At 46.3% G+C, this 27,479-nt stretch overlaps 1 protein-coding gene across 5 annotated transcripts in view; it reads left to right on the plus strand.

Moving 5' to 3' along the window:
• The first annotated feature begins 475 nt into the window (after positions 1 to 475).
• Positions 476 to 27,479, plus strand: part of MYBL2 (MYB proto-oncogene like 2) — a 210,805-nt gene continuing 183,801 nt past the window's right edge. For 3 of the 5 annotated variants that reach the window (XM_085619223.1, XM_085619224.1, XM_085619225.1), the window contains exon 1: positions 494 to 1,872. In XM_085619223.1, the coding sequence (XP_085475349.1) occupies positions 1,853 to 1,872 (20 nt within the window). In that variant the 5' untranslated portion in view covers positions 494 to 1,852. Of the gene's footprint in view, positions 1,873 to 22,624; positions 22,644 to 27,479 lie in introns of those variants that run through there. The other 2 variants (XM_085619226.1, XM_085619227.1) reach the window with 2 other exon arrangements.

Consider the following 27,479-nt stretch of genomic DNA (forward strand, 5'->3'; position numbering starts at 1 on the left):
AAATTATGTGGCATAATCGGCACATTTTGATAATATTACGTTATTCTTTTTCCATTCTATATATATATATGTTAATACTGTCTGGGGAAAGGTTTCACCTCATTAGACCGCGATTAACACCCAAAGACAAAAATAAGCATTTTAAAAGTGGCTAGTCAATATTTGCCAAGAGCTTTCCCTTGCACTGCAAGAAACGTTGCTGCCACTTGAGTAACTTTTTCCTGGGCTCTATGAGCCTTTGCACGAGCCGTTTTCAAACGCCCGTAAGACTGACCCAATATGGCCGCCTCCCTTTTCACTAAACTTAGATTGACTCATGTAAGACTGACCAATATGGCCGCCTCATGTTCCACGAAGTCTGAGTCTGTTTAGAATGACGTTTTAGTGCACAAATGCCTGGATTAAAGATGGACGCCTTCGTTACCTTTAGGGCAGCGAATCATAGAAAACCATGAAAGAGGGAGATAGAAAGGTCAGGTCGCCAACCGCCAGCGTCATTGTTAGGCGCGAGCAGCTGTGGTGCTTTTTGGGGGGTGGGAGGGGGCTTGTCTTTGTAAGAAGGGGCAAAGCTTTTCTTGTTCATCGGAAGATCGGTTCCATGCCCTGGCGCCGCAACCAGCTACAGGGCTGAGACAATCTCTGCTGCAGCAGCGTGGACCCGGCATGTCTTTCTCTATGCACTTCATTCATATCCTCTGTACCCTTGGTGTGGCCACATCCACGCTCTGAGTCCGTATAGAGGTCCATGGGTCCATCATCCCTACCGATAACTCCAATCTGGGCCCCCTTCATTGTTCGTTGCGTCGTCCCTTCTTTCATTAGTTTACAACTTGACAGTTCCCTTTTCTGGTGGTCCCATCAAGCAAACCCAATGTGTTTTTCGCGTCCCTTTTCTTCATAATGTTGCTGCGGCTGTTGTTATCCCATTGTCCCCTTTTTAAGATCAATTCACCTAACAGATATTTAACTTAACTATGTCTGGTTTGGGATTCCCACTTATCGGGGACTGGCCGCACACACTCACCGTAAGTGTTTGCTAACCCCTCACTGCAGATTCCCTGATCAAAGGATAGGTTGACGTAGGCCCTTGTCGCTGCACCTGCCTTTGAATTTGGTTGCACTACTTATTTAGTTAGAAAACCAGCCTACTACATGGATCCTATTTACCCTAGCATTCAAAGCGCATAATAGCAAAGGCTTATTCAATTTCCTACAGAGCCAATGGGCAGCGAGAGTTGCTTATAACAGTTTTTCGCTGAGTGTTTACCTAGTTCTGTCTTCCTGCAGCTAGTGGGAAGGAGAGGAGCAGCTGCTTAGATCCTCTTTCCTGAGCCCTTTCTCGGGCTCCCGGCACAAGAGTAGGTGTGCTTTATAAATACTCTGCGTTGTGCAGTTCACTCGAGCCCCCGACCTAGGCCACCCATTTCCTAGTGCAAGTTGGGGTGGAGCTGTAGGGGTAACTAACTTTCTTTTACCATTTGTGCTATTCTTACTGTCTAGTGTTTTCCAGTGCAACTCACCCTCCCCATAGGCATCCTATCTTTGCTCCTTGTTCTCAGCACAATAATTCCCTACTCCCCTCCTCGGCTGTCCAGTAGAGGGACGTGTTTGGGGGCCGTCTTCTGACACTTTTGCACACTTCAGCAGGCCGCCAGTTTCCCAGTCTGTTACCACTTGGCCCCTCCTCCTTGCTGCGCGCGCACCCTCCCGGGGCAGCCGGGACAAGTTGGCGCGAGATAGAAATGAAAAAAGAGCGGAGCGCGGGCGACTCCTGAGTAGAGTCGGGGGTGACCCCTCTAGGACAGGGCACCCCCACGTCACACGGCAGGCTGTCGTGCAACTGCACTGGAGGATGGCTCGGCGGAGTCGCAGGTGAGTGTTGCTAGCGTCACCTGTGTCCACACAGTGCAGAACCTGGGCATTGCTAGAAATCTGGGTTACACTAGAGACGTGAACTGTCAGCGTCTCGGGGATCGCTGGTCTCAGGGAGCCTCCCGGTACTGGGCGATTTTGCAAAGATAGGGCCAAAATGATCGAATGTGGAATTTGCAACTGATTAGTTCACTCCTATGTTTATTTGTTTTCATTCTGTTATGATTTGTTTTGAGGACGGCAAGGGGCTCTGTGTCCAAATGTTTAGCTGACTATTTATTTCTCTGTGTTTATGCCTTCACCATCGAGTCTTTTTCCCAGTTTGTGTCTGGATCCCGCCCAGATCATGGCTTCCCTCTCTTTAGTAGACGTAAAAGTTGCCCGCCTATTTCACCCACCACTTACAATGGCGTCTACACAGTGATTTTAAGTCTGAGCCTTATTACACATGTTGTGCTCGTCTGTCCTTCGGGTTTTAACTTGCCCAACTAAGCGACAATTTAATATTATTTGGAATTGGATTGACACCACTTGTACACATCCTTTGTATCCGACGTCCACACCGATTGAGCACACACACCGTATGTATGCGCATTATAAACGACCCTTTACTAAATAGATTTACATCGATACTCGCTGAATGATTTTAAGTTCAGACTTTGTTTATTGCAACTTAAAATATGCGTTGCACTTTTGTTTTGCTTGTGTAAGGTTAGACAGTGCTGTATGTCGTCACATTGATCACGTTTACCACTCATGCTTCAAGTGTATTGCGTTACATTTGCTATATACAGCTAATTTCCCAAGTGTTATAAGTATTTGTATAACACACGTGTGATAGTAGTATGGCCCTGTAGTACAGGAGAACGTTTTTGGTGTGACTCGGTGTGTTGAGTGGTTTTGAGTTTTTCTTGAAGATAGTTTAAATCATCATATGATGTACTTCGAGGGGGTGATGGTGGTCTGGTTCATCATGAGACCTTATTGTTGCCATTGTTTGTTAGGAAGTTTGAACATTTGCTTCATAATTATAAATGGACATTGAGTGGCGATGTATTACTAAACATGGTTGTATGCTTCTAGTTCTAGTATTGGGGAATAAAGAAGATTTAAGGCTTTATCATTTGCTTTATTTATTTTTAGGTTAGTTGAATGCCTATTGCAGTTTAATATGTGTGCAGGGTTGCCGGTCATGTAGCATTTCTGAGTGGCGTTGGACTTGCTTATGATATTTTCTTATGTGTTGTGTTCTCTATAACTTAAGAGTTTCCTAGGTCTTCATGCACAAACACTTGCATATTGTCCACACACTTCCAGCCAATCTATAGAAAAGACGCCTTCAGTCTTGAGTGTGTTTTTATTTTTTTATTCCTAATCGCTTCGTAGGCCAGTGGCAATTCCGTCACCACCAAACCGCCATCCAACAATGCTCCCTCAATCCACTTGAATGTACCATCTACAGAGAACCTACTTGGATACAACCATATTGCTATTGTAATAAACCCAAATGATATAGTGAAATAAAGTAACATGTGAAGTTTATTACTGATCTCCTACATCCACTCAGAAATAAAACAAAAACAAACAGAAATTAAAAAAACACAGAAATTAAACAAAACTACAAATACAAAAAACATAAATTGTAATGGTCCAGCAAATGTAATATAAATAATGTGCGTTAATTCCCAGTAAAGATGATTACGAACAAAGATACTCATTGTGATTTCTCAGAGTTCTGATTTTTATTTCAAAACTTTGAATGTTTCTTGGGTCGCTTCAGGGTTGAAAAATTACTGTGCCAATTTTCATGTGGAAAAAAAATAGGACTCAAATACTCCTTGGTCTTCCATACCCACTTACTGCGTTTTCACTCATTTCTTATATACCCATGCCCTGCTGCCCTTCATCCAGACATCAATAAGTCAACCTCCTATTTCCCTTGAACTCTCTACTCCAGGGTTATCATTGCATCCTTCGCCAAGGCCGACCTACCCATATGGCACACCTTGCTATCTTCTAATCTTAGTGCATCCTTAATTACCCGTATAACACTTTTTTAGTTTTCCTACTCAAACTTTACATTTTTTTGAGAAACAAATTCCATTCCTGCTTAACCCTTATCCACTGACCTACTTCCACTTAAGCTTTCTTCACTCCATGCTTATCCCCATTATAATTCCGATATTTTAATTTGTGTCTCCTCATTGCATTTCTCACTTTTAAGCCTCCCACTGAACATCTCTTGCCAATTGCGTACAACCTGGCTTGCTTTTCGAGTTTGACATGTATTTTCTCAGGATGTCAAAAGAACGTTCACCAGTGGTACTGTAATCTTCTAATATGATATGCCCACATCATCTTTCCCAACTTGCTTTCCCAATGTTCCTTACCACAGTTAAAGCAAACGCAAGGAGATGATGGACGGAGTGCTGAAACCTTTCAGACACTCGCCCCCAGTCACACATCTGTGTTGAATCCATCATCGTTCTTTAGCTCACTTCGCCACCCCAGTTCACTCAGCTATATGCAAATCAGTCTTGACCCTGTGCCTCATGGGAACTGTCAAACCCGAACTGCCAAGCCATGCCTTCCTGGATCGGAAACAAGCATCCAGGGACCAGTTTCTGGCTAACAGCCCTCATCAGCCAGGCTGGCTTGAATCCAGTGGCTAAGTGAACAAGGGACCCACGTCTGGGCCTACCCTGTCAACTTAGGGCGAACAAAGCAAACACAAGGAGATGATGTACGGAGTGCTGAAACTCCTCAGCCACTCACCCGTAGTCACAGATCTGGGTTGAATCCACCATCATTCTTTAGCTCACTTCGCCACTCCAGTTCAGGCACAGCTATATGCAAACCAGTCTCGACCCTGTGCCTCATGGGAACAGCCAAGCCCGAACTGCCAAGCCACAGTTAGCCAATTGTATTGCCCCTCTGATACATGATTTGTTCTAGCCATAACTTCAATTCTTCCTGGATGATGCAAGGAGATTTACATGTGTATTATGCGTGGGCATTTCACATTTTCAGTTTAAGTCTAAAAAAAAAATGGAACAACATTCTCTCAAAAATCAGTCATCAAGGAACCTAATCAGGTTTGGTATCTTCCATCTCGGCATTCTTCATTTATTGCTTTTTGGAGAATAGATCAAACAAAACTATGTACTTGCTTGTAGTCACTCAGCAATACTGGACACACATTTGTGCACAGTTTTCAGTCTTAAGATCAATCATTTGCCAACAGTACAACTCATTTGTTGTTTTCTCAAAATACATCTGTATCATTCGTGGCAACATGATACAGTTCTATTCCTCAACTTCAAAGGTGATATTACTCTATTGCTGCTAACAAAATAATTGTATTACTCGACAAGTTTGTCTTGAACTTCCCAGAATGCCTTCAACTCTGGTCTTGCTACAGTTGTCCTTCCTATCGCTTCTTACACCTTCTCTAATTTGCACCAAAGCATCATCCTCTATGTGCCTCACCCAATTCAAGCTTGGAAATTACAGTCCTGCCACTCCCTCCTTCCATGGTGAACAAATTATTGTACTTGTTAAATATACATCTTCTTCCACTCCTTTCACAGGATTATAAATCATGTGTTAGGACAGGAATGCCCCCTGCATAGTGGGCGGTGGATTGCCTGACAGTGTGTAAACCGGCAAAACACTTTCAGGGGTGTGGCATTAAATAAAATATCTACTTGTCCATAGGGAAGGTTGCTTCATAAATCTACTTGTCCTGTAACAAAATCCACTTGTCCTTTTGGTGCCATGTAGTGCAGCGACAGATTATGACAGCAATCTCACTATATAAGAGCTCTGATATAGCCTCTGATTTTGCCAGGGCTCATACCATAGTAGTGTTTGAATACTTGTAATCCCTATATATATATTGCCACGTTTCCGCAGATCTACATACTGGGGCTGAAGGTAGTGATGAAGAATAGTTCCAGGGTTAGAATTCCCAGCAGGAGTTTGTGCAAACCTACTAACTCGCATGTTTTAAGGGTTTTCAACAACACTTATCCAATCTTTTCCTAAACTAAGAAATGTTGGAAATTTACTCCTGACAATGGCAGTTGTAAACCTTCTTCCAGAGTTGGGGGGGAAAAGGTGGTTGGCAGAAAGTGAACTTGCAAACACTCAGATCTACACATGCATATTTGCTCATGCTAAAATGTAGTTCACAATTATTTTCTGGGAGTACTATTTCTTGTCCTACTTCTTTAAATTCTTGGGAATTCACGAAGCTGTATAGCTGCATTTAATACAAGGACATATAGCATGGGTGCACTCTTGAGACTTTAATAATTGGGCCCCAAATTTTGTCTGGCGTTGACCATAACCGTTTGCGTTTATTAGAAAAATCGGTCTCTCTCTGTTTTGGCTGGCTTCACTGTGAGTGACGGCGTTCTGCTCTCTTACAAGGAGCATATCGGCACACAAAGTAGTTTTGTTCAGTGCCGGTAACTACTGTGGCAGTGCATGCTTTTTGAGAGCAAAAACTATTTTTGTTTTTGTCAATGTTTGTTATAACGGTGAGGGCCCGGCAGCTCCCAAACCAATAAGGTTTTACATAGCCGTGCAAAAACAATTCACACATTGACAAAACTAAAAAGCTGACCACCAATTTCAGACCTTCTGGCTATGCCAAAGCTTGTTTATTTTGTTCTCCCATAATCGTATTGAAACTGATTGCACTGATTTTCCATTATGAATATTTTTGGGACATCCCATCATTCATCAACACATGTTACTAAATGATGCTGCAAAGAAATGGTACCTGAAATTTTCCAGTAGTTAAGCAAAAAGTTTTTTTTCCTGCTTTCATTTTTATATGAACATTTTATTTTGAAAGGAAAGAATCCTTAATCTTGCTGTCGAGCTTCTGCAAATATTTACATTAAATCTGGGAGCATTATACATACCCACACATTGCAAAACTTTGAGAACATTTGTACACATTTTTATACTGGAACCACTGTCAGCAGTGCAGTCAGAGCTTACAACATTTACTTAGAGCGCTCCCCCAAATAATAAAGGCTTTCAATTAACGAACCATAAATACAAGTTTGAACAGTACTAACGTATGGACAAAAATAGAACCTTAACTGCAGACAGTGCCCTTCCCTGATCCTTAATGTGGTACTGCAAACTGGCAGCCAAAGGGTTTGTGCTGCAGGGTGTTTCCCCTACTTGTCTCAAGGACAAAGTACACATGAAAACTTGTTGCTTTTGACCTCAAACAATACGTCCTGGGTGTCAGGCTATAGGAATTCCACATCCCTGCACTTTGAGGGAAGGAGCCTAGTAAACGTTTTCAAATTGCTGCAGTAACAAGTAGTTAAACCCGAAGGCTTAGTGCAGAGGAGCCTACTCTACACACAAACTTCTTAGACGAAGGCAGAAAGATACATTGAGGACATTTGACCTGTGAGTCTTTGAGCCACTGGGAGCTGTATATATCAAATCTTGACCTTAGTGAGAGGAAGGCAGATAACAGGAGGTTATCTGGAAGAAGGGGGTGTGGCGTCTAACTGTTTAACACAACTTAGTTTTGAACAGACTATGTCATTAATATAGAATTGTGTAGTACTTAGTTCTGCTGAGTTGTTAAAGACCTTTATTTTTACATGAAGGATAAACACTAGGCAATACATTACGTTATTGTCCCTTGGTTCACTGCTGAGTTCAGAGCCTTTGCCCCCCCACGCTATCTCCCAGAGATGTCTGACACTGTACCTGAAGAGCCAAAAGGGTTTATTTGGCCAAGTTTGTGGAGCGATTGTAGGACGGGCACTAGTGGCAAATGATCTTAACCACTTAAGTTGGTGTTGAGGAGCCCATGTGTACCTGCCAAACAGGGTTTGACATCCAGCACAAAACGGTTATATTTTTCGCCCCAGTATGTATTTTACATTATACACACACACCGTACAATCTTTGCTATGGCTTGAAATAACACTATGTGGTCAATAGTTTCATTTGTCTTATGGTCACTAAGGTGTAAGATTCTTTCACAAATATACTTGCACAAATGGCCGAATGCGTGCTGTGGTATCACTTTACCGCTGAGTATTTTTCTTCTCTTGATGGCGGTCATCTCAAGTTAAAGGCAATCCCTACTTCTTTGCCAATTCTTTTTTCTTGAGCTTACTCATACCATGCTCAATACCTATAAACCTTTGTTACTTGTCTTTGTAGTACCATCTTGTGTGCCTTACAATAGTAACCTTATATAGAAGTAGCTGTAGTGATTGCTAATTTGGTCTCATGATAATCCTTTGACCCCTGACATTTGGTTAAATACACCAAAACGTTCTGGCCAAAGACAATATAAAATCAGGTTCTTTTTCTTCGATGGTAAGCTTTCATCTTCAGTCGCCGAAATGTAATTTGAAAACTAGTCTTTTCATTCTTGCCATGCTTGGCTCCTCCGGAACAAATGTAAATAACTGGTGGATTTAAAGTAAGGTGAATGTATATAAGGTATTTGTATGTGCTCTGTACATTGTAGTTTATCAACTGTAGAGTGCAGTTATGTTCTGGTTAAAATATGTTGATTTGCGCCCCTCACAAATATGTTCTGGACGTGTGTGCAGTTTTCCTTTACAGGCACTATATTAGCTCTGTGCGAATATGCATTCCTCACATTGACTTCATGTGGCAAGCTCCAGTGTTTGAGGGAAGGCTCCTGAAGGGCAGCACTAACAGGAGAAGGTACAAGTTACTTTGTGCTGTGTGGGGGATGGCTCACCGGTGGAACGTGCTGACAGATGGGTAACACTGCATGCAGACTATGGTGTAAGGTCCTGATGGGCAGGGCTGACTAAATTTCGAAGGTCTCTTTTATCTTTTGTAGAGTGGGAGGTACTTGCAGAGAGGATCTGCCAGAAGTGGCACAATAATTACATGGAGAGCACTGAAGTCTAGAAGTCTCGCGCAGCCACAAGACAGCTGATGTAATTGACTAAGTCTGGAAATAACTTCTTATCGCCCAGCATCAATTTTTAGCCTTCTGCTTTATTTAACAAATCATTTTTAAATACCTGTTGTTCGTTGCTTTCACTTGCACTCTGATCTTGTGCTCACGCCTACACCTCGGTCCTCCGCTGGGTTTCACCGATTGATGTGGAGGGTGCCGGCTTGTTAGTAACCTTGTGCTCTGGTTGGTGGGGGGCGGAGCAGGACGGCCAATCAGCCCAGCGCTTGCAGTCTACATAATTCACATGCCTTCCTCCTCGCACAGCGGGCGCGCCAAAGGCAAGCCTGTCTGCGCCCGACCGGAACCAGGGGCCATGACCCCTGGCCCAAATAGGGCTCTTAGGCTTGTCTATTCCACTAGCCAACTAATTAATGGCTTACCGAAATTCACCGCTCGCTGATTGTACCCTGTTACATCTTGAGAACCGGGGTAAAAAATGTGCATGCTGCGGCCTTTCCTTTGATACAACCTTGGGCCGTAGCCCTATTTTAATGAGCAACAAACACAAAAATCCTTCCCGAATCCACACCACTTTAACAGGCAAGGAATTCTCCTTCCTTAGCACAAACTGCTGCTCTCTCCCGAAGCATAAAGCAGACATTTTTGATCTCTTGGTCAGTGAACAGCCAGATGCCGTATTTCTTACGGAGACCTGGCTACATGAAAGGTCTGGCCCTGACGTTGCGGCTGCCTTACCGCCTAATTATGCTATAGTGAGGAAAGATAAGGTCTCCAAATTAGGTGGGGGTATTGCTATTATTTTTTAAAAAGACTACCAATGTAAATTTGAAGGTTTACCATTCAGGAATTGTGAGGCAGCATTATTCTAGCTGGCCCTGACTCCGAAATTGATCTTTTCCGGCATACTGGTGTATTGCCCTCTCGGACCGTCCGGTCCTTGGGCCTCATCTTTTCCTGGTCTGCTTACCCCTCTGCTTATAAATACTACCAATTTTTCTATTCTGGGTGATCTTAACCCGCATTTGGAGTACCCGACATGCAACATCAGCACTACCCTCATTTCTGATTTAGCAGCCCCAAAAATTAATTTGCACAATTCGGGCCCCACACATGTGGCAGGCCTTCTAGTGGATCCTATTTTTTCAAATTATACTAGTATTCATTGCTTGCCAGCACTCCCTCCATGATGGTCTGATCAATTTATCACTGAGTTCCGTGTGTTATCTCCAGAATTAACAAGAAACTGGAAAAAAATTAGATATGCATGCTTTAAATAATATCCTGTCCTCCAATTTGCCCATTTCCAAACAAATGTTGGATAATTTATCGGACACTGTACACAACTGGCTTCTCAATGCCATTGACGCCTGTCTCTCTCCCAAAAAAGGCTAAATAATCATCGTCTGCCAGCGCCCTGGTTCACTGTAAAACTAAAACTGGAGAAAGCCAAATGTAAGGCACTGGAAAGTAGGTGCAGAAAAAATGATGCCTCCGACTTTAAAACTGCTTACAAATGGACCAAAAAAGAATATCACAATCTTTGTAGGTCAGCACGCGCGGAGCATGTATCAACAACCATCTTTGGCACTCTGAACTGCTCCAAAACATTATTTAACATGGCCAAGGAACTCTCTGGCTGCCAAATCCAATCTAGGCCCCCCTCACTTAACAATCGGCAATGTGAGGGTCTGGCTGCTTTCTTTGTCCAGAAAGTAGAAAAAGTATATTCAGAAATAGTTGGCTTGCAGTGTGATAGACCCCCTCCACAGCAGCCCACTAGCTCACTCCAACCTGAATTGACATTGCCTTCAGCTGAAAATACTCACACCGACCAGGACAGGGTGCTTCATGCACCTTCTAATAAACTGGATACATGGCCCCTACTTAACACAACTTCCTTTAAAGGTCTTCTTGCCAGCGTCAAATCAGGATCGCCTAGGGACCCTCTCCATATTTCTGTGCTCAAGCAGCTTGAGCCGCCATCTCTGCTTGTAATTATGGATCTTTAAAATGCCTCATTACAAGAAGCCACAGTTCCATCAGAGTGGAAGCATGCTATGGTGCTCCCCCTTTTGAAGAAGGCCAATGCGGATCCCAACTTGCCCTCCAACTATCTGCCCATCTCTTTGCTGCTGGCTTACTCAAAAATTTTAGAGAAACACATTCATGCTCAGCGTTCCAACTTTGTGGAATCGCAAAAGTTCCTTCACCCATCCCAATCTGGCTTCAGAGCCGGTTTCTCCACGGAAACAACTCTACTTGGGGTAACGGAAAGACTGCGGCTTCACTTGGATGTTGGAGACATAGTGGCCCTTATTCTGTTGGACTTAAGCGCAGCATTCGACACAATGTCTCACACCGTGTTGGAAAAAACATTAAGACTATTAGGCATCTGTGGCCCAGCCCTAAATTGGCTCATTTCATTTCTTGCCAACCGCACGTTTCAAGGCTTCTCCCCAACAGCCTGCTCTGGTACCCATTCTTCACCTTATGGGGTACCTCAGGGCTCCATCCGTAGCCCTTTACTATTCAATCTTTTACGTTGGACCTCTGGCTGATGTCGCTAAAAATGCCGGGCTGTCCCTGTTCTCGTACGCGGACGACTCCCAGATTATCATAGAGAATACGGCTGAGTCTTCTCCCCCCCCCCCCCCCCCCCCTCCCCCCCTCAATCCCTAGCTGGGCTTGGGAAAAATAGCATCTTGGATGCAGGCAAATTACCTTAAGCTCAACGGCGAGAAGACTGAGATCTTAATATTGGGAAAAAACAAAGATCTCTGGGGCCTTCAACATTGGCCTAGTGGGATCGGTGCACTTCCCCCAACCCTCCTGTCAAGTCCGTAATTTGGGGGTCATCATTGATGACTCACTTACTATGCAACATCATGCTACCAAGGTGGCCGCCACAAGCTTCACCATTCTGAAGTGGCTAAAAAAGATCGTTCCTAGAGCCTCTTCTGTTTCCGGTCACCTGCGGGATCTGCACTGGCTCAGGGTTGAGAACCGAATTAAGTTCAAAGCCCTGAGCTACATGTTCAAAATCGAAACCGGTGTAGCCCCTCAGTACCTGCAGTCTCTGGCTTGCCCCTATGTGCCTCTTAGATGCCTTCATTCATCTACTCGAGGGAAATTCTCTGTGCCCAGAGTCAGACTATCTTGGATGGGTGGCAGATTGTTTGCGTACCTCTGTCCTTCACTCTGGAATTCCCTTCCCACATCTATTCGGAATGAAACGGTATATGTCCAGTTTCGCAAATCATTGAAAACATGGCATTTTAACCAATAATAATTTAAGCAATTTTACATTCCGGGGTCTGCCTGGCGCCGGGAAACCTTTTTTGGGTAGCTGATGCGCCCTATAAATTTAATTAATAATAATAAGGTCTAAGGCAGCATTTGACGGTGAAGCAAGGTTTGTGCATGGGGTGAACGTCACTGCAGGAGAGCGCTGACTAAGATCGCAAGGTCTGTGTTTTGCTATGTGTGGTGGAAGATCAATACTGCACTGACATTGTAAGGTTCCGCACTGCTTGCAGTGTGGTGTGTAAGGTGCCCACAGAGAACAGCTGAGAGCTCTAGCAGAGTCACTGCATACAATATAAGACAGAATGTTCGTGACAGCACTGTCGTCAAAGGTAGAAGGAATGTGTGTTCACAGAAGGAATAGGGCAGCAAAATACCCTGAGAGCAGCTGGTGGTGCTTCAGGAGCACCAACTGGTTCTAGTGGATGCCCCTGCCATGCATCCCTGGCAGCCAAGGAATAGGGGCCGTTGGAGTGGTAGCTTAAGCAGCTGGAATAGAGATGGCCGTGCACTTCTGCTATCAAGCAAGGGAAGTCTGGGACAGGTATCAACATTGGGGGCAGGCATACCTGGGGTGCACAGGTATGAGACTGCACTTGTAGCTGTGGGAGTTGTGATAAGCCAGTACCTGAGCCATGCCGCCCCCCGTTACCTGTCTACAAGGAAAGTCAAAGAACTGGCCTGAGACGATTAACTTTTTTGCATTTGCGAAAACAATTCTCAGGTTGTATCTATTAAACAAAAACATAAATTGTATTAATAACAATTTGATTTCTATAACTTTGAACATAGTTCTACATTCAAGATTAAAAGAGTTGGAGAGCTGCTATTTATTGTGATCTTCTAACCAACATTGTTGGTGTCCTGTTTGGCCACCCTGTTAGAGCACCTGCTAATTAACTAAGGAGCCTGAGTGCAAGACTCCGCTACAAGGCAACCCCCACTCTCTCACAAGGAGAGGCAGCAAGCCAGCTAAGCCCTTCAACATCCATGCCGGAACCTCTGTAGCGCACATGCCAAGCCCTGACATAAAGACCGAAGTACTACTGCCCCGACTTGAGCAAAGGTTTAACGCCAAATGTAACCAGAAGTCGCCTGCCTTTTCTTCCATATGCCAGTGCACACCATCTTTGTGAAGGCAACCGCAAGGGATCGTTTTAAGAATGGCTGTGTTAAGAAGATGCTTTAACCAACTATTCAGGCGCCATACCGACTTGTTCAGTCCCTTGGAGGGATACACATCTAGGAATAATACAGGAACAGGCAGTCGGTATCGTGGTATGTTTTTGCCAGCCACGAGATTTCCACCAACAACTTCTCAAAGAGGCCTATTCTCCACAAGTGTCAAATCTTTACCCCTTATGTGGCTAATGATGATTGCTGGTGGCAGTAGTCTCTTACTCATGACCACCAGCCGACGTAATCCATTGAGCTGAAAACTGCCTTGGCTGGCACACAGTCCTGCCTCGGCTGCTTACATACAAAATGGTGATTGCTCAAACACTGCTGCTCGTCGCACAAATTAATGGCAGAGAACCCACACACTGGCTGTGCCATTTGATTGAATACCCTGAAAACATTGGGAAGGTAAGAAAGCACAATAAACCTATCGCATTTACTGAACCAGGCATATTCCTCCTCTTTTCCAGGCGCATGTATCAGTTGTAGCAATTAGTCCTCAATCTCCCTATTCTCTTGACTGTCTCTGTGCTGAGGCACTATGATTGCTGTTGCTTTGTCTATTCTTCATGAATGTGAAATATAGCTATCTGTCCCTGCCTCACAGTGCTGAACGCATCACCTAGTAATTTTTGAGAGCAAAACTCCTGTTATGCAGTAACATTTAAAAAAAACAAAATAAATAAAATTGTTTAATAAACGGCTTTTAATGAACAATAGCACATTTGCCCCATCTTTGGGATGCAGAAGGATATTGGCATACATATCAGTACAAGCAATGTTTTCATGGTGCCACTCAGCTGTCTAGTAAATGGAAGAAACATCAACCCAAACCCCTTCCCATTCGATGTAGCCAGATCCCCCAGGTATTTCACTGGGTCAGTCGACCATGCTAACGGAAAATCCAGGTCCATTCCCCGCGTGCCTGCCGTCAGTGGAAACACCGTCGACTTCGCCCAGTTTATACCTAAGCCAGAGTATCGCTCAAATTTCACGTGCTCACACAGTAGTTCTGGGAAGTGCGTGGCAGGCTCACGGACATATAGTAAAATATCAATGGCATACAACGAGACCACAGAGGGTTGCTGTCGAAAGCGCACCGCTACCTGTGCATGTCGTTGATGGAGTTTACAAACTAAGGGCTCCAGTGGAAGCGCAAAAAGCATCGGCGACAGGGATCATCCCTGTCGTGTGCCTCGTTTTATGGAGTAGGTGTCGGAAACCTATCCATTCACTCGGACCCACACTACCGGCGCATTATACAACCGCTTGATCCATTTAATGAAAAATGGTGACAGGCCCATCCGAAGCAGGACGGTAAACATGTACTCCCAGAGAAGTGAGTCGAATGCTTGGCTGCGTCGAGCAGCACCGCGACCGCCTGGAAGTCCGACTCGAAACAATGCAATGCGGCAAACACCCTCCAGAGATTGTGTCGTAGAGCGAGCGGGGACGAAGCCCGACTGATCTGGAAGGACTAAGTTAGGGATGAGGGGCTGGAGCCTACTAGCTATCATTATTGCCAAGATTTTGGCGTCTATGTTGATAAGAGATAAAGGGCGATAGTAGTCACAGCGATTTGCCTCTTTGTCTGGCTTTAGAAGCATAACAATTAGTGCCTCTTTTAGGGACGGATGGAGTGTTTCAGATTCTTATGCCACCGCGAATACGTCCAGAAGCCTAGGTGCAAGATCCTCTGCATAGGCCTTCTAGAACTCGCTCGGGAGGCCATCCAAGCCAGACGCTTTACAGGTATTTCGGAATCTGGAATCTAAGGAAGGAAGGTTCAGGGTGCCCCTAAATACTAGATTTAGGGGTGTTACAGGTAGGTAAAGGGCAGGGACTAATGGGTCCCTATCCTGGGGTGGGTACACCCCCTATTCTGCCACTCTCCTGTGGGGGGCAGTAGCCTAGTCCTGATTGGGCAGGGCCTCCCATCTTCAAGATGCCGAGCGCCGAGGGAGGAGCCAAGATGGCGACCGAGACGGCAGCGTAGACTCCCGGCTCCGTGAACCTCCGCATCCCGCACGGATATCCTGCATGAGATCCTCAGCCTGCGCGATGCGATCGTGTTTGTGAATGAGAGTGGCAACCGATCGTGTGACTCCGAGGTTTCTGGCTGCGGTACCGCCTGAGAAAAGTGCATTTTAAACTTGCGGCCCGTGCAGCCCTGGAGCCTGGACCTCGAGTGGACGCCTTGGCCGAGTGGCAGTTCCACAACAGCGGCCTGTGGTGACTGGGTGGAGTCGGTCCACCGGAGCGCTGCCAACCTCGGCCTACATTTCGCCGTGGCCGTTCCTGCCGCTAAGCGAAGCGGACCGAGTGCCTGCCCGGGGGTGCAACTCTCAGATTCCCCGGTGATAGCCCCTGCCCTTGGCGGCGAGCTGTCCGGACGCCGCCCGTGACTCGCCCTGATTCTTGCAGGCGGCTCCCGGATTTTCGCGGGAACTGGTCCGTGGTGGGGACGACTGTTGCCCGTGCCCACGCAACGGATACATTTTTGCCTGCCCCCGGACCCCGTTTCCAGCGCCGTGGGCCTCGAGGCGCTTGTTCCTGGGTCCCGGCCCCCATACGGGTCGGGCCTACCCGACGGCCATTTTGTTGCGATGAAGCCTACCATCCTGTCCACTGGGTCACAGCAGGATTGGGAGTGTGTGACTTTTGGGAGTGTGGCGGAGCGATCGCAGAGAGCTATGCTGGGGTACGGCGACCTCCTCGAGGCCCTCGGTGCCCTTCATTCCTCCCTGGTTCATGGCGTCGGGGTCTTGGGGAGTAAGCTCGATGGTGTGGCATCAGCGTTGGGACAGTGGCGGCCTTCCTGTCCTCAGGTATACCGGGACTTCCCACACTGCACACCGGAGGACAAAGTCGCGGCCACCCCTGGGATTGGTGCACAGCTGGACACCCCGGACAGTATGCTACAGTGTGATCGGCTGGCTGTGGGTCGGATCTGTTCCGGAGGTATTGGACCTGAGCGGGAGGTGGTGGCCTCGTTCCGTGCACGGCCTCCGGTGACCCAGGGACAATTCAAGCAACAATTGTCTACTTTGGCTGCTTCCGCCTTCCTGGACCCTGTGTGCGGTGCAGACTCTGGGGCAGCACTGGGAAGGCCGTCCTTCCATGATGTGGACTGTGTTGGTACTCAGAGACTTCCACCCCACCTGTGTGTGTCGCTTCCCGGTCGTTTTTGGACACTCCTTTACCTTGGAGCATCGGACATGGCGCTGGGTCGGCATGGGCAGAATTGCAAAGAGTGGTCAAGGATAAGGCTGATCCTTCAGGGGTGGTCATCTAGTAGACGGGCGGGTTCAGGGGTTGCGTGCTCTCATGGTATAGCTATTAGCATAATCGGTGCATAATGCTCCCCATCTTTCTTTGATATGGTCGATTTTGTGCTGTTCACTGTTTGCTTTGGGGAAAACTTACCGTGCGGGAGTGGGAAGCCGGGGGTATGTTTCGAAGGCCCTCCTCCAGTTTATTAATACTTTCTCTACCCCCCCGTCTGGTGGGGTTCTTTTCTTACTCCTTTTTTCCCTGTTTCTTCTATATTTCGGGTCTGGTTCCGGGGCAACAGGCACACTGCTGGGGGGAGGGGCCGTACTCATCTGCAGAGGTGCAGGGTGGGGGGTTGGGGGAAGGGGTTCTTTAGTCTTCATCTCCTTTTTCCATGGCCTCCTTTTTCTTCTCTGATTCTTCTTGTTTTTTCTTTTCTGGGATCAGCGTGGTACATCTCCTTTGTTGTGAATCGTCGCATTTTCATGTGTGCCACAATTTCCGGGGTGTTCCCTGGGCTTTCGGGCAGGGGACTCCAGGCGCAACTGCTCATGATGTTCTTCCCCATCCTGAATTTCTTGTGTCTGCGCCATTGATCCAATCGATTGCTGATTATTGCTTATGTCATTATTCTGCCTGCCTTTTATCGCTGTTGGGAAATTGTTCGGCACCTGATCCTTCTGTCTTTTTCATTATAAAATGAAAACCCTTTTTATCCTGGTGTCCTACCTGCGCTGTTCACTGGTCAGACTCTATTAGCGTGACGATTCTGCTCCCCGAGGTGCTGCCTGTGTTCACACTTGATCTTTGTTGCTCTGATTGCTTAGCTGCCGGCCCCGGGGGGTTGTAGGCCCATACTTGTTATTGATTGAAATTTCAATAAAGGTTTTTCAAAAAAAAAAAAAAAAAAGATGCCGAGCGCCCGGAGATGTGCTTCACCTCGCCTCCCCCACCTGAGGGGTGGGGTTGGCAGGCTGGCACATCCCCTGTCCTTATTTGGGATTTCCGGCCAGGCTTCCCGCTAGAGTGGGGGCTGCAAGTGGCCTGGGGAAGCTCACAGAGGCGGCATGCCTTTTGAAGCTTCCCCCTGTCCATCCTGGGGAGGAGACCTAGCACCTCGCCCAGGATGTGCATTGTTGCAGGCCCAGGAGAGCAGGGGCTCTCCTACCCAGGGGTCCAGCAACATGTCTGCTGTGTGGCAGCCTCCCAGACTAGACATGGATTGTAGGTTAGGTTTCAGGGGGCATCTTACATGTCCTCTCTGGTGCTTGGTACATTGAATCCCACACTGGCATCAGTGTGGGTTTAATGTGCTGAGAAGTTTGGTACCAAACTTCTCAGGCTTCAGTGTTGCCATTATGGTGCTGTGGCGTTCGTGTTTGACGAGCTCTCAGCACCATGTACTCTTAAATGGCAGCACTGCACTTACAGTGCCCAGGAATGGACCTGGGTACTATAGGGGTGCAGGGCTCATGCTCCTGTGCCCACACCACTGGCCTAGGGCACCCAGCTCGAGGGGTGACTGATGTATGCCAGGGCAGTGTAAGTGGTGGGCATGGCACACAGGGATGTGTGCAATCTATGGAAGTCAGCGCACTACTCAGTAAACAAAATAATATTCTGCGTTACCACTGTTTAGATCATGCTAAAACTAGAAATGCGTGCTAATCGGAAAAAGGTAGCCACCCTCGTACAACATGAAAGTAACAGGTGCCGAAGCAACTGTATACCGATTGCACTGCTAAAAGTACCTCAGTATGTACTCCGCTAAACCTGTGCTTATTCTTGATAAATAAAGTAAACCATGAATGTAAACAACAGTTGTGTTGGTTTCAGCTCATTTAATTCATGAGCCTCCAAACTCACAAAATACATAAAATATTGTCATCAATAATATAATGAATAAACATTGTAAATGAGCGATAATTGTAAATTCCTTGTAAATACACATTAAACAATACTGATACAAAATTCCAAAATGTTATGCATCATGACAGTAGATGTTGAAAATAGCCCAATGCATTTCGGGATTTACAGCAATCCCTTCTTCGGGGGCCTGTATATAAAAGAAAAAATTGAATATATTTTGCAACAAAAATAAACAGATGTCTTCTTACATTTTCATTTCTATTAATAAAAAATATGTTGATAACATCGTCTAACATTCCAGAGAGGTCTAATCGTGCCTGTACTTGTCCTACACATGCACCGAAAGTGAAGTTAAAGTGGAGAAATAAACCTGTGCGTGGGTGTGTTAGCTTAAGAAGCCGGATATGAAACAACATGATAGATTTCAAAAATTAACCACTACACACCACTGTTAATGGTTATAATCCAGTGAAACATAAAGACCACCTGAAGCCCAGTAGAAAATACATATAGGAGGACCCTTACGTGAAAACTGTCGAATTTAGCATTTCGAAATAAATGGGTTCAAGCTTCTCCAAATGCAGTCAAAGGGAGAAAAAAATGCGTAGCAGTGCTGAGGTTTGCTTCAGATCCTTGCAATAGCCTATATACAAAGAATTGCAATGTGGTTTGATAAAAAACACTGTATTGTGGTACGATGGCGTTTAATTACTCCATTATGTTAAAGAAAGTCACCATATTTACCTCAGAGTATGTCAAGGACAACTCGGTATTGGAGTGAGGATCACGAAAAAACAAGTCTTCCTTAGACCTTGTAAGAACAGCCTGTAAACGAAAAGCGGAATGACTACAGATGTCTGCTCCCCCCACGTAAAGCCCCTGACCTATCTTGCAAAACACTAAGTTCCTATATGCTGAAATATAAATGTGCCTACCTCGCGTGGCCCTCCACAATACAGGGATGTGTGCCATGTCGACTTTGTTTTGTCTTGTACCCAGACACTCAGCCTGCAAGGGCTGTGTGTGTGTGTGTGTGTGTGTGTGTGTGTTAGGGTACAGGGCCTCTAAGGGTGGCACAATGAGTGCTGTAGCTCTTAGAGGCCTTCCCTGGTCACAAGGCTCTGGGTACCTAGGGTACCATTTACCAGGGGCTGCAATGTGGCCAGGGTTCGCCAATATGGGTTTGAGGTTTTTAGGGAAGCAACATAGGCCCTGGGCACCTGATTGACAGGAGTCCAGGGCACACTCAGTCAAAGTACATTCAGCAATTCAGCAAAAATTGGGGGCATACCATGCAAGAAAGATGGCACTTTCTCAGTTACTGTCATATTCACGCTGCAGTGTGGAGATTTCCGCGGTGAGCCTGTTGATTCTGCGTCTGATATCTCTCAGAACTCCAGCCTGTGCTCCTATACATACCCCCCCCCCCCCGGATAGTAACTTTGAATGCTTCCCAGGGGACACCTGCGCTGTCAACGGTACCTTCGTTTTCTTTGAAATAATTAGGAATCGCCTCGCCCACCGTGCACTTGAAGACCTGATCAGTCAAAGAGGATGGCTGCATACGCCACAGGAAGGGGGAGGCACACACTCAGGCATTCGCAGCTCAAGCACCACAGGAGAGTGATCAGACAGAGTTTTTGCCAGGTGTCTAACATCTACGACCCATGTGCATGCCACCTTCGAGATAAGCCAGTAGTCCAGATAAGACAAAGGTACACTCTCGCGCTCTGCGCAAAATGTCATGAATGACGCCAGCATCCAACAGCCCCAGTAAGGCATCAGTCGTCTGTCTGTGTCGCACGGCCCCGCTACCCAATCTATCAATGTTGACATCCAAGCAAGTGTTAAAGTCTCCAACCCCCCCCCACAAGATTCCTGCAGTAGGAAAGCTGGAGACGTGGCGCCAAACCTCTGCAAAGAAAGCATGGTCGTCTGTGTTCGAGCCATAAACATTTACCAAAAGCACTCCCATACCTCCAAGCTTGCCATGTATTCTTGCCAATCGACCCTGCTCATCCGTCTCTGTATTAACCACTGTAAATGGGATCCCACGTTTAACGAAGATCATCACCCCTCTAGAGTAAGAAGAGTAGGAGGGCGTGAACCTCAGCCCAGCGTGCACCTACATTTCTCTCGGAATATTGCATGAGGTGTGTTTCCTGTAAAAAAGCCCCTTGGACATCCAAACGGACCAGGTGTGCCAAAACCGAACGGATTTTCTTGGGGCTATTGAAGTCACGCACGTTCCAAGTGAGGAACTTTATATTACCACTGGAACACATCAAATAATGGGCTGACTAGTATTCAAGAGCTAGTGCCAGCGTCGTGCAACTCAGAGTTCGTACCAGTACCAGTAAAAAGAGGTGCACCAAGTCCCGCCCCCCCTCCCCCATTCCGCCACCCACTTTAGCGTACCCAACTTGCTAAAGCCATCCCTTCCCTGAGTAAACAATCCCCAACTTAAACAACCTCTAGTGTACAGTTTGTGGGGAACTCCCATATGGGGAGTGCTGAGGGCTACTAGCCTCCTACAATGCAGGAGGTGGCTGATCAGATCTGTTATCCATGCTAAAATACTATAGGTAAAACAATACACATAGTGCATCAATAAACCCAGCAGGCAAACGTCATCCCCGTGCCCAAGGACCGCTGCGGCATCCTCATTGTTAATGTCTTGAGCTCGTAACAGCCGCCCTGTGAAAAGTGCAGGCAACCCCACATATTATCTTCTCCCAACCACCCTACTGATCGTCATCCCCAGAGTCAACTGGAGCCTCTCGTGCCTCCGTTTCAGTTTCTTGGCATGCTTCATCGCCGCCTTGGGGGTGGTGAAAATCTTGCAGTTATCATCTTGGCCAATATTTTGGCAGAGTTAACAACAACTGGGTTTAGGCAAGTAGCAGTAAGGATAAGCCTATAAACGTAAGTAACAAAAGAAATACCAATACTGAAAAAACGTTATTGTCCGCCTTTCTTTGGCGGAGGATTATATTGAATGAAAACAACATAAGCCAATAACCTATTTTTACATCTATTTAATATATTTGATCTTTCAATTATTTAAAGGTCACTTTTATTTTTGAGTGATTTTTTAAGCAATAAATTGTAAACATGTAACTAAAGACAAACATTAGCTGTGGACATATAAAACTTTCTCACTTCAGACACACCCAATTTTTTCACATTTCTTATAACATACATTCATTCACATACCATACTGCGCAGTTCCAAACATACAAAATACCACACACCAATCAACAGATATTTTAAATTCTTACAAGGAATATTTAGAGGGAATATTTACATGGGGGGCCATAGAAACATATTTTGTCAAAATGGAGCACAAAGATGCAAACATTTTTTAGGGGTTATTTTAAACTCTTATGGCCCAAGGGTAATGGTCGACGCGTTTCAAGCCCCGTCTATTCTTGGGGCTCTCATCAGGACCTAGAAGCTGAAGAGACAGGGAGAAACTTAGTACTACTAGAACGCCACTATTCTGTCTAAACAACTAGGCAGCTTGTCAGGATTTTACCTTTAAGGGAGACAAAAACGTCGGAACACAGTAGGACTGGTCTCCACAACGGAAAGAAATTCGCAAGACTTGCAGGTATTTATAATACGAACAGAGCGGTATTCCCTTTTAGCTGCATACAACATTATTCCGATAATACGCAGAGTGAGACTAAGCTCTCCTCCCTTCTCTTCCAGCAACGGAGTGAACCAAAGCTGTTAACACGCGGATTTAAGAGCCGCGACCGCTGTGAATATGAGGGTACCTTGCACTCTTCTTTAAAACTGTTTAAGAGACGCTCCCCTTGAAGCGGGTTTTGATTTCGGCATTTTTTCATCTCCACAGTAGTTGAAACACATTCCTGAAAAGATTCTCCTACCGACACGTCACCCTGAGCGAAGAGATTGCGAACAACCATCAGTAAGTCACTAAGTGTAGCTTTCCATCTCTTAGAAAACTTCTCATTGTATCCAAACTAATCTCCCCACTCCCGTTCCTTTCAGTTAAATCACCACTCCTTCAAGACAAGACGAGACACACATAAAGTAAGCATGTGTTTTCCGAACATTCAAACTGAATGTATGATTTAATGAATGGCTTTTCAGTCGTGCTGATTTTTATTGGCTCCTTTTGTCGTAGGTCTTAAGACGACCCTGGACGTTTTTGTCTCCCTTAAAGGTAAAATCCTGACAAGCTGCCTAGTTGTTTAGACAGAATAGTGGCGTTCTAGTAGTACTAAGTTTCTCCCTGTCTCTTCAGCTTCTAGGTCCTGATGAGAGCCCCAAGAATAGACGGGGCTTGAAACGCGTCGACCATTACCCTTGGGCCATAAGAGTTTAAAATAACCCCTAAAAAATGTTTACATCTTTGTGCTCCATTTTGACAAAATATGTTTCTATGGCCCCCATGTAAATATTCCCTCTAAATATTCCTTGTAAGAATTTAAAATATCTGTTGATTGGTGTGTGGTATTTTGTATGTTTGGAACTGCGCAGTATGGTATGCGAATGAATGTATGTTATAAGAAATGTGAAAAAATTGGGTGTGTCTGAAGTGAGAAAGTTTTATATGTCCACAGCTAATGTTTGTCTTTAGTTACATGTTTACAATTTATTGCTTAAAAAATCACTCAAAAATAAAAGTGACCTTTAAATAATTGAAAGATCAAATATATTAAATAGATGTAAAAATAGGTTATTGGCTTATGTTGTTTTCATTCAATATAATCCTCCGCCAAAGAAAGGCGGACAATAAAGTTTTTTCAGTATTGGTATTTCTTTTGTTACAATATTTTGGCAGGGCGGGTGCAGCATGGCGTATGGTACTCCCTCAGATTGTAGGAATTTTTTGACCGTTCCAAACTCGCGCCGCCTGGACTGCCACCGTGAAGTCAGGGAAAAAGGACCACTCATTCCCCTGGTGGTCCATGTTTCACTTTTCTCGTGCCAGGCGTAGTATAGTATCTCAGTCCCTATAATTTAAGAGCCTAGCAATTATGGGACGGGCGGAGCTCCTGGGACCAGCCTCGCTGCAAGTGAACGGTGGGCCAGCTCAACAATAAACATAGCGGATAAGTTCTCCGGGCCAAAAATGTCTTTGAGCAGGGTCTCAATCCTGCTGGTGGATTCCGGCAGGCCCGTGATCCGTATGTTATTACGGCGAGACCGGGCCTCTAAATCTTCGTTTTTGGCCTGTATCAACGCCAGCACTTTTTCCATGTTGAGCGTTTGCCCGATAATTCGCCAAGACAAACCTCCGTGGCCGAGGCCCGCTGCTCAACCCCCCCCCCCCCCTCCCCTTCGAGTTCTGCTTTTCTGAGGTGGACATATGGTTTAGTCTGTGATTCATTGCCGTTATTGACCCCTCAATAGATTGAAGGCTTTGTTGCATGGCCATGGTCTCCACACGTGGATTTACCATCCCCGAGGCATCCGCCTCGGAGTCGGAGGCTGCTTTATTCTGAGCCCTGCCAGATTTACGCGCCTCAAATGTGAGGTGAGGTTGTGATTTGTCAGGTTTCCCCATGTCAAATTGAAGCAATGCAAGTGTACAGTAGCCGGCTGAGGATATACTGGAGGTAGCGTGCAACAGTTCCACAGTGTAGCAGATTCCAGAGGGGCCCAAGAGCTCATTCGTGCCCCAGGCGGTAATCCAGCAAGATCTGGGCCTGCGCCAGCGCATTACCGAGGTGTTGGCCCTAGAGTCCGCTTCAGCGAGGATTAAGGTTCAGATGGGCCCGCGGTGGCTATCAGTTTGCGCAGGCACCAGACATCAAGCACTCGTCCCTCGATGCCTCGCACACGTCGGGCAAGCAGAGAGGGTAGAAGGTTCGAGAACAGGCAAGCACATAGATAGAGGCAGCCCCCCAATCTGATCCACAAGGGGAAGCACGGCTAAGTAAGTTCACAAACGCCGTCCAGTTACATGTATGTAGTTGCGTGCAGCACCCTCCTAACCTAGCGAATTGCAGATGAGCCCAGGCTCAATGCTGTGTCCCTGTTGATGAGCCTATAGTGCCTGTACCTGCATCGATGCGGTGTATAGAAGTCGCTAAATGAAGTTATCCCAGCGTGTAAGGCGTAATGTAAAAGTACGCAAGGTAATGGTTCACAGAGGCCGCAGAATCCAGGCCACCAAGCGCCCGCTAAATCCCCAGGGCGTCTCCATGGCAGTCGCTCGCCAGGCTGGCCGGAGATAAAGGCTCCGATGCGTGAATGTCTCAAAGGTGGTCAGGGCTTTGTGCGTTTAGGGCAGGATAGAAAAGGAGACTGTGTTCCACAGCCGCCCGGTGTCTACACAATGCAGGGGTCCGATCCAGGCCTGCGGCGGGCACACTCTGGCCTGAGCTACTCCCCAGCCGTCCTGCCAGCCGCAGCTCATAGGCCGCAATGAGACCCGCCTCCGCAGTTGCAGACCCAGGCGAGGCCGCTACCCCACTCACCGCAGCGGCAACTCGATCCTTCCTCAGCAGTATGCGGGGGCCGCACCTGGCTCCGTGTCAGTGTCTTGGCAGTGCTGCACGACTCCACCGGGGCCCACTCAGCAGTCTCGAAGTGCCAGGCGCCAACCAGGTGATTTCGCCGTAGCTCGGCTCACAATGTGCTCATGTAGCACGGGCGATCAGCAGCGCAGCTTTCTACCTCCCAACATGGGTAGCAGTCGTCCTTCACCGCAGGATCAAAGCAGGGCAGCGCCACAGCTCAGATCAGAGAACTGCAATGCGGCCGCCGCAATCTTGCGCCCTCGCCTTCGGGACCTTACAAAGTAGATTTTAACCGCTTTGCAGCAGTGATGACAGCCCCCAGTGGCACCTGTATGTGCAGAGATGTGTTGCCTTCCGAACTTGTAGAGTTTGGTAGCTTGATGCCGTGAATCACAGCAGATACTTGTTGGATAGAAGATCAGCCGGGCAGAGCTGCAGTAAGGCGCAACCATTTTGCCGCGCGCCCTCTAGCGCCCCCCTACTGTTGCGCAGTAGCATTGAGCTAGAAGTTGAGAGTCCAAATGTGAAAGAAAGGGGGGGGGGAAACACCAAAGGACCCCTTCATCCACCATATAATAACTTGTTTCCCCTTTCCCAGCTGATTTATGTCCGAGACCAGGAAGGTCCAAAAAAGGCTAGGGTAATGGCCTCAGAGAACAGTGTTGCCTTGTAATCTGAGCCACAGACTGCATACAGGAGAATGTTTTCCAACTCGAAAATGTCTGCCGTTGCTCATTCTAACCACTCCCAACCCTTCCTAACTAAGAAGGAAAGTGAATGGTCTGATGCTTCTGTGAGCTTGGCCATAGCTGAGTGAAGACACCTGACAAATACTGCAGACGTACCCTCAACCCGCGTGGAACCCCTGAAAGTCCTGCAACTTGAGACAAGACCGTGCATTGGTTGCGTTATTCAAGATTCTGGGAACATTCTTGGCTCTACACAAAATGTGGTCCTTTAAACAAATTAGCACCAGTTCTTTTATGTAAATTTAGAACTTTTACATTTTGTGTGATGCTAGTCAATGGATTCAACAACAGACATGCTATCAGACCAAAATGTTACTTATTGGTTGTGGAACTGGGCCGTTTATATATGTAAGGCCACCACAGTGGGAAACTGGTCCAAGGAGGTGACATTTTGTCTCAAACCAGTGCTGCGCCCTCACCTGAGCACACAACTTGGTTTAAAAAATTAGACCTAAACCCTTGCTAGTTGCTGCATTGGTGAAGAGCCTGAAATCCTGGTTGGAACGCAAAGGAGCCAGACATACCTTAGACCTGTTGAAATAGGAATTATAACCAAATGCTCATGTCATGCTTCAGAGCTGCTAATAGACAAGATTTTTTTTTTTTCTATAGTTTTTCCCTCTGGCAAACCTGGCCTGTGCAACAGAGGCTGAGAAGGGACGGCGCATGGGCATCATGAGTAGTGCAAAATTGAGTTGGCCAACCAAAACGTGCAACTGTTGTAAAGTTATTTCCGTACCTGCAGACAGGTCTCGAGGATATCTGAAATTTGTTGGGTGGTACCCTGCATTCCCCTTTCATTGAGTCCATCTCAGTACCTAAAAATCTCAGTGTCTTGGTTGGGCCTGCTGTCTTATCATGGGCTAATGGTATTCCAAATCCTCACATCAGTTTCATAAAGGTAGATAATGAATTGGTGCTTCTCTCTGGGTCCTAAAAAATAAGAAATCATCTAAATAATGAAGGACCCCATCTGAACCGGAGATTGTGAGCACCCACTCTGAAAGTACTGTAGAGCTTGAGTTTGAGTTTAAATCCTTTCTAAAGCGCGCGTACACTTGGCAGTTTCATGGCGCTGTAGTTCACTGAGCCTCAGAGAGCGGGGAGAACCGGGGGGCATAGGAAGGATTTATTGTGGGAAAGCCTGTAAAAAGAGAGGTTTTTAGTACCTTTCAGAAAAGAGAGTATTGGGTGGAGGATCTGAGGTGGGCCGGGAGGGAATTCCAGAAAGTGGGGGCAAGAGTGGAAGAAATCCGGCCTGACGGGGGGCTAATACTCTGTTTTCTTCCACGTAGGCGGTGAGCGCTCTGGTCACATGTCGTTCCAGTACTTTCCCTAAGAAGGGTAAAAAAGAGATGGGACGATAGTTGACAGGAGCAGAGGGGTCAGCGCCTGGTTTTTTTTAGGATGGGAAGAATTATAGCAGTCTTTAGAGTAGGGGTAACAATGCCCTGAGACAGGGAACTGTTGAGAAAGGTGAGCGGGGGTAGGACACAGGTCGTGAAGATGTGCCTAAGGATGTGGGCAGGGCACGGATCTAAAGGGGAACCTGATTTGACCAAGGGGAGAAGAGAAAGAAAAGATTATTTCGTGAGGAGGGGGAATGAGTCAAAACAAGCCTCTACAGGAGGACAAGGAGGATTGAGAAAAGAGGGAGAAGAGGAAGGGATATTGGCCTTGATTTTTGCGATCTTATCCAAGAAATAAAGTGTTCAGGGAGTCACATAGAGACTGTGACGGAGAAGGTTTAAGGGTGGTTCTGTCAGAGTAGGCGAAATTGTG

The sequence above is a fragment of the Triturus cristatus genome, chromosome 7, assembly GCF_964204655.1.
Source record: "Triturus cristatus chromosome 7, aTriCri1.1, whole genome shotgun sequence".
NCBI lineage: Eukaryota > Metazoa > Chordata > Amphibia > Caudata > Salamandridae > Triturus > Triturus cristatus.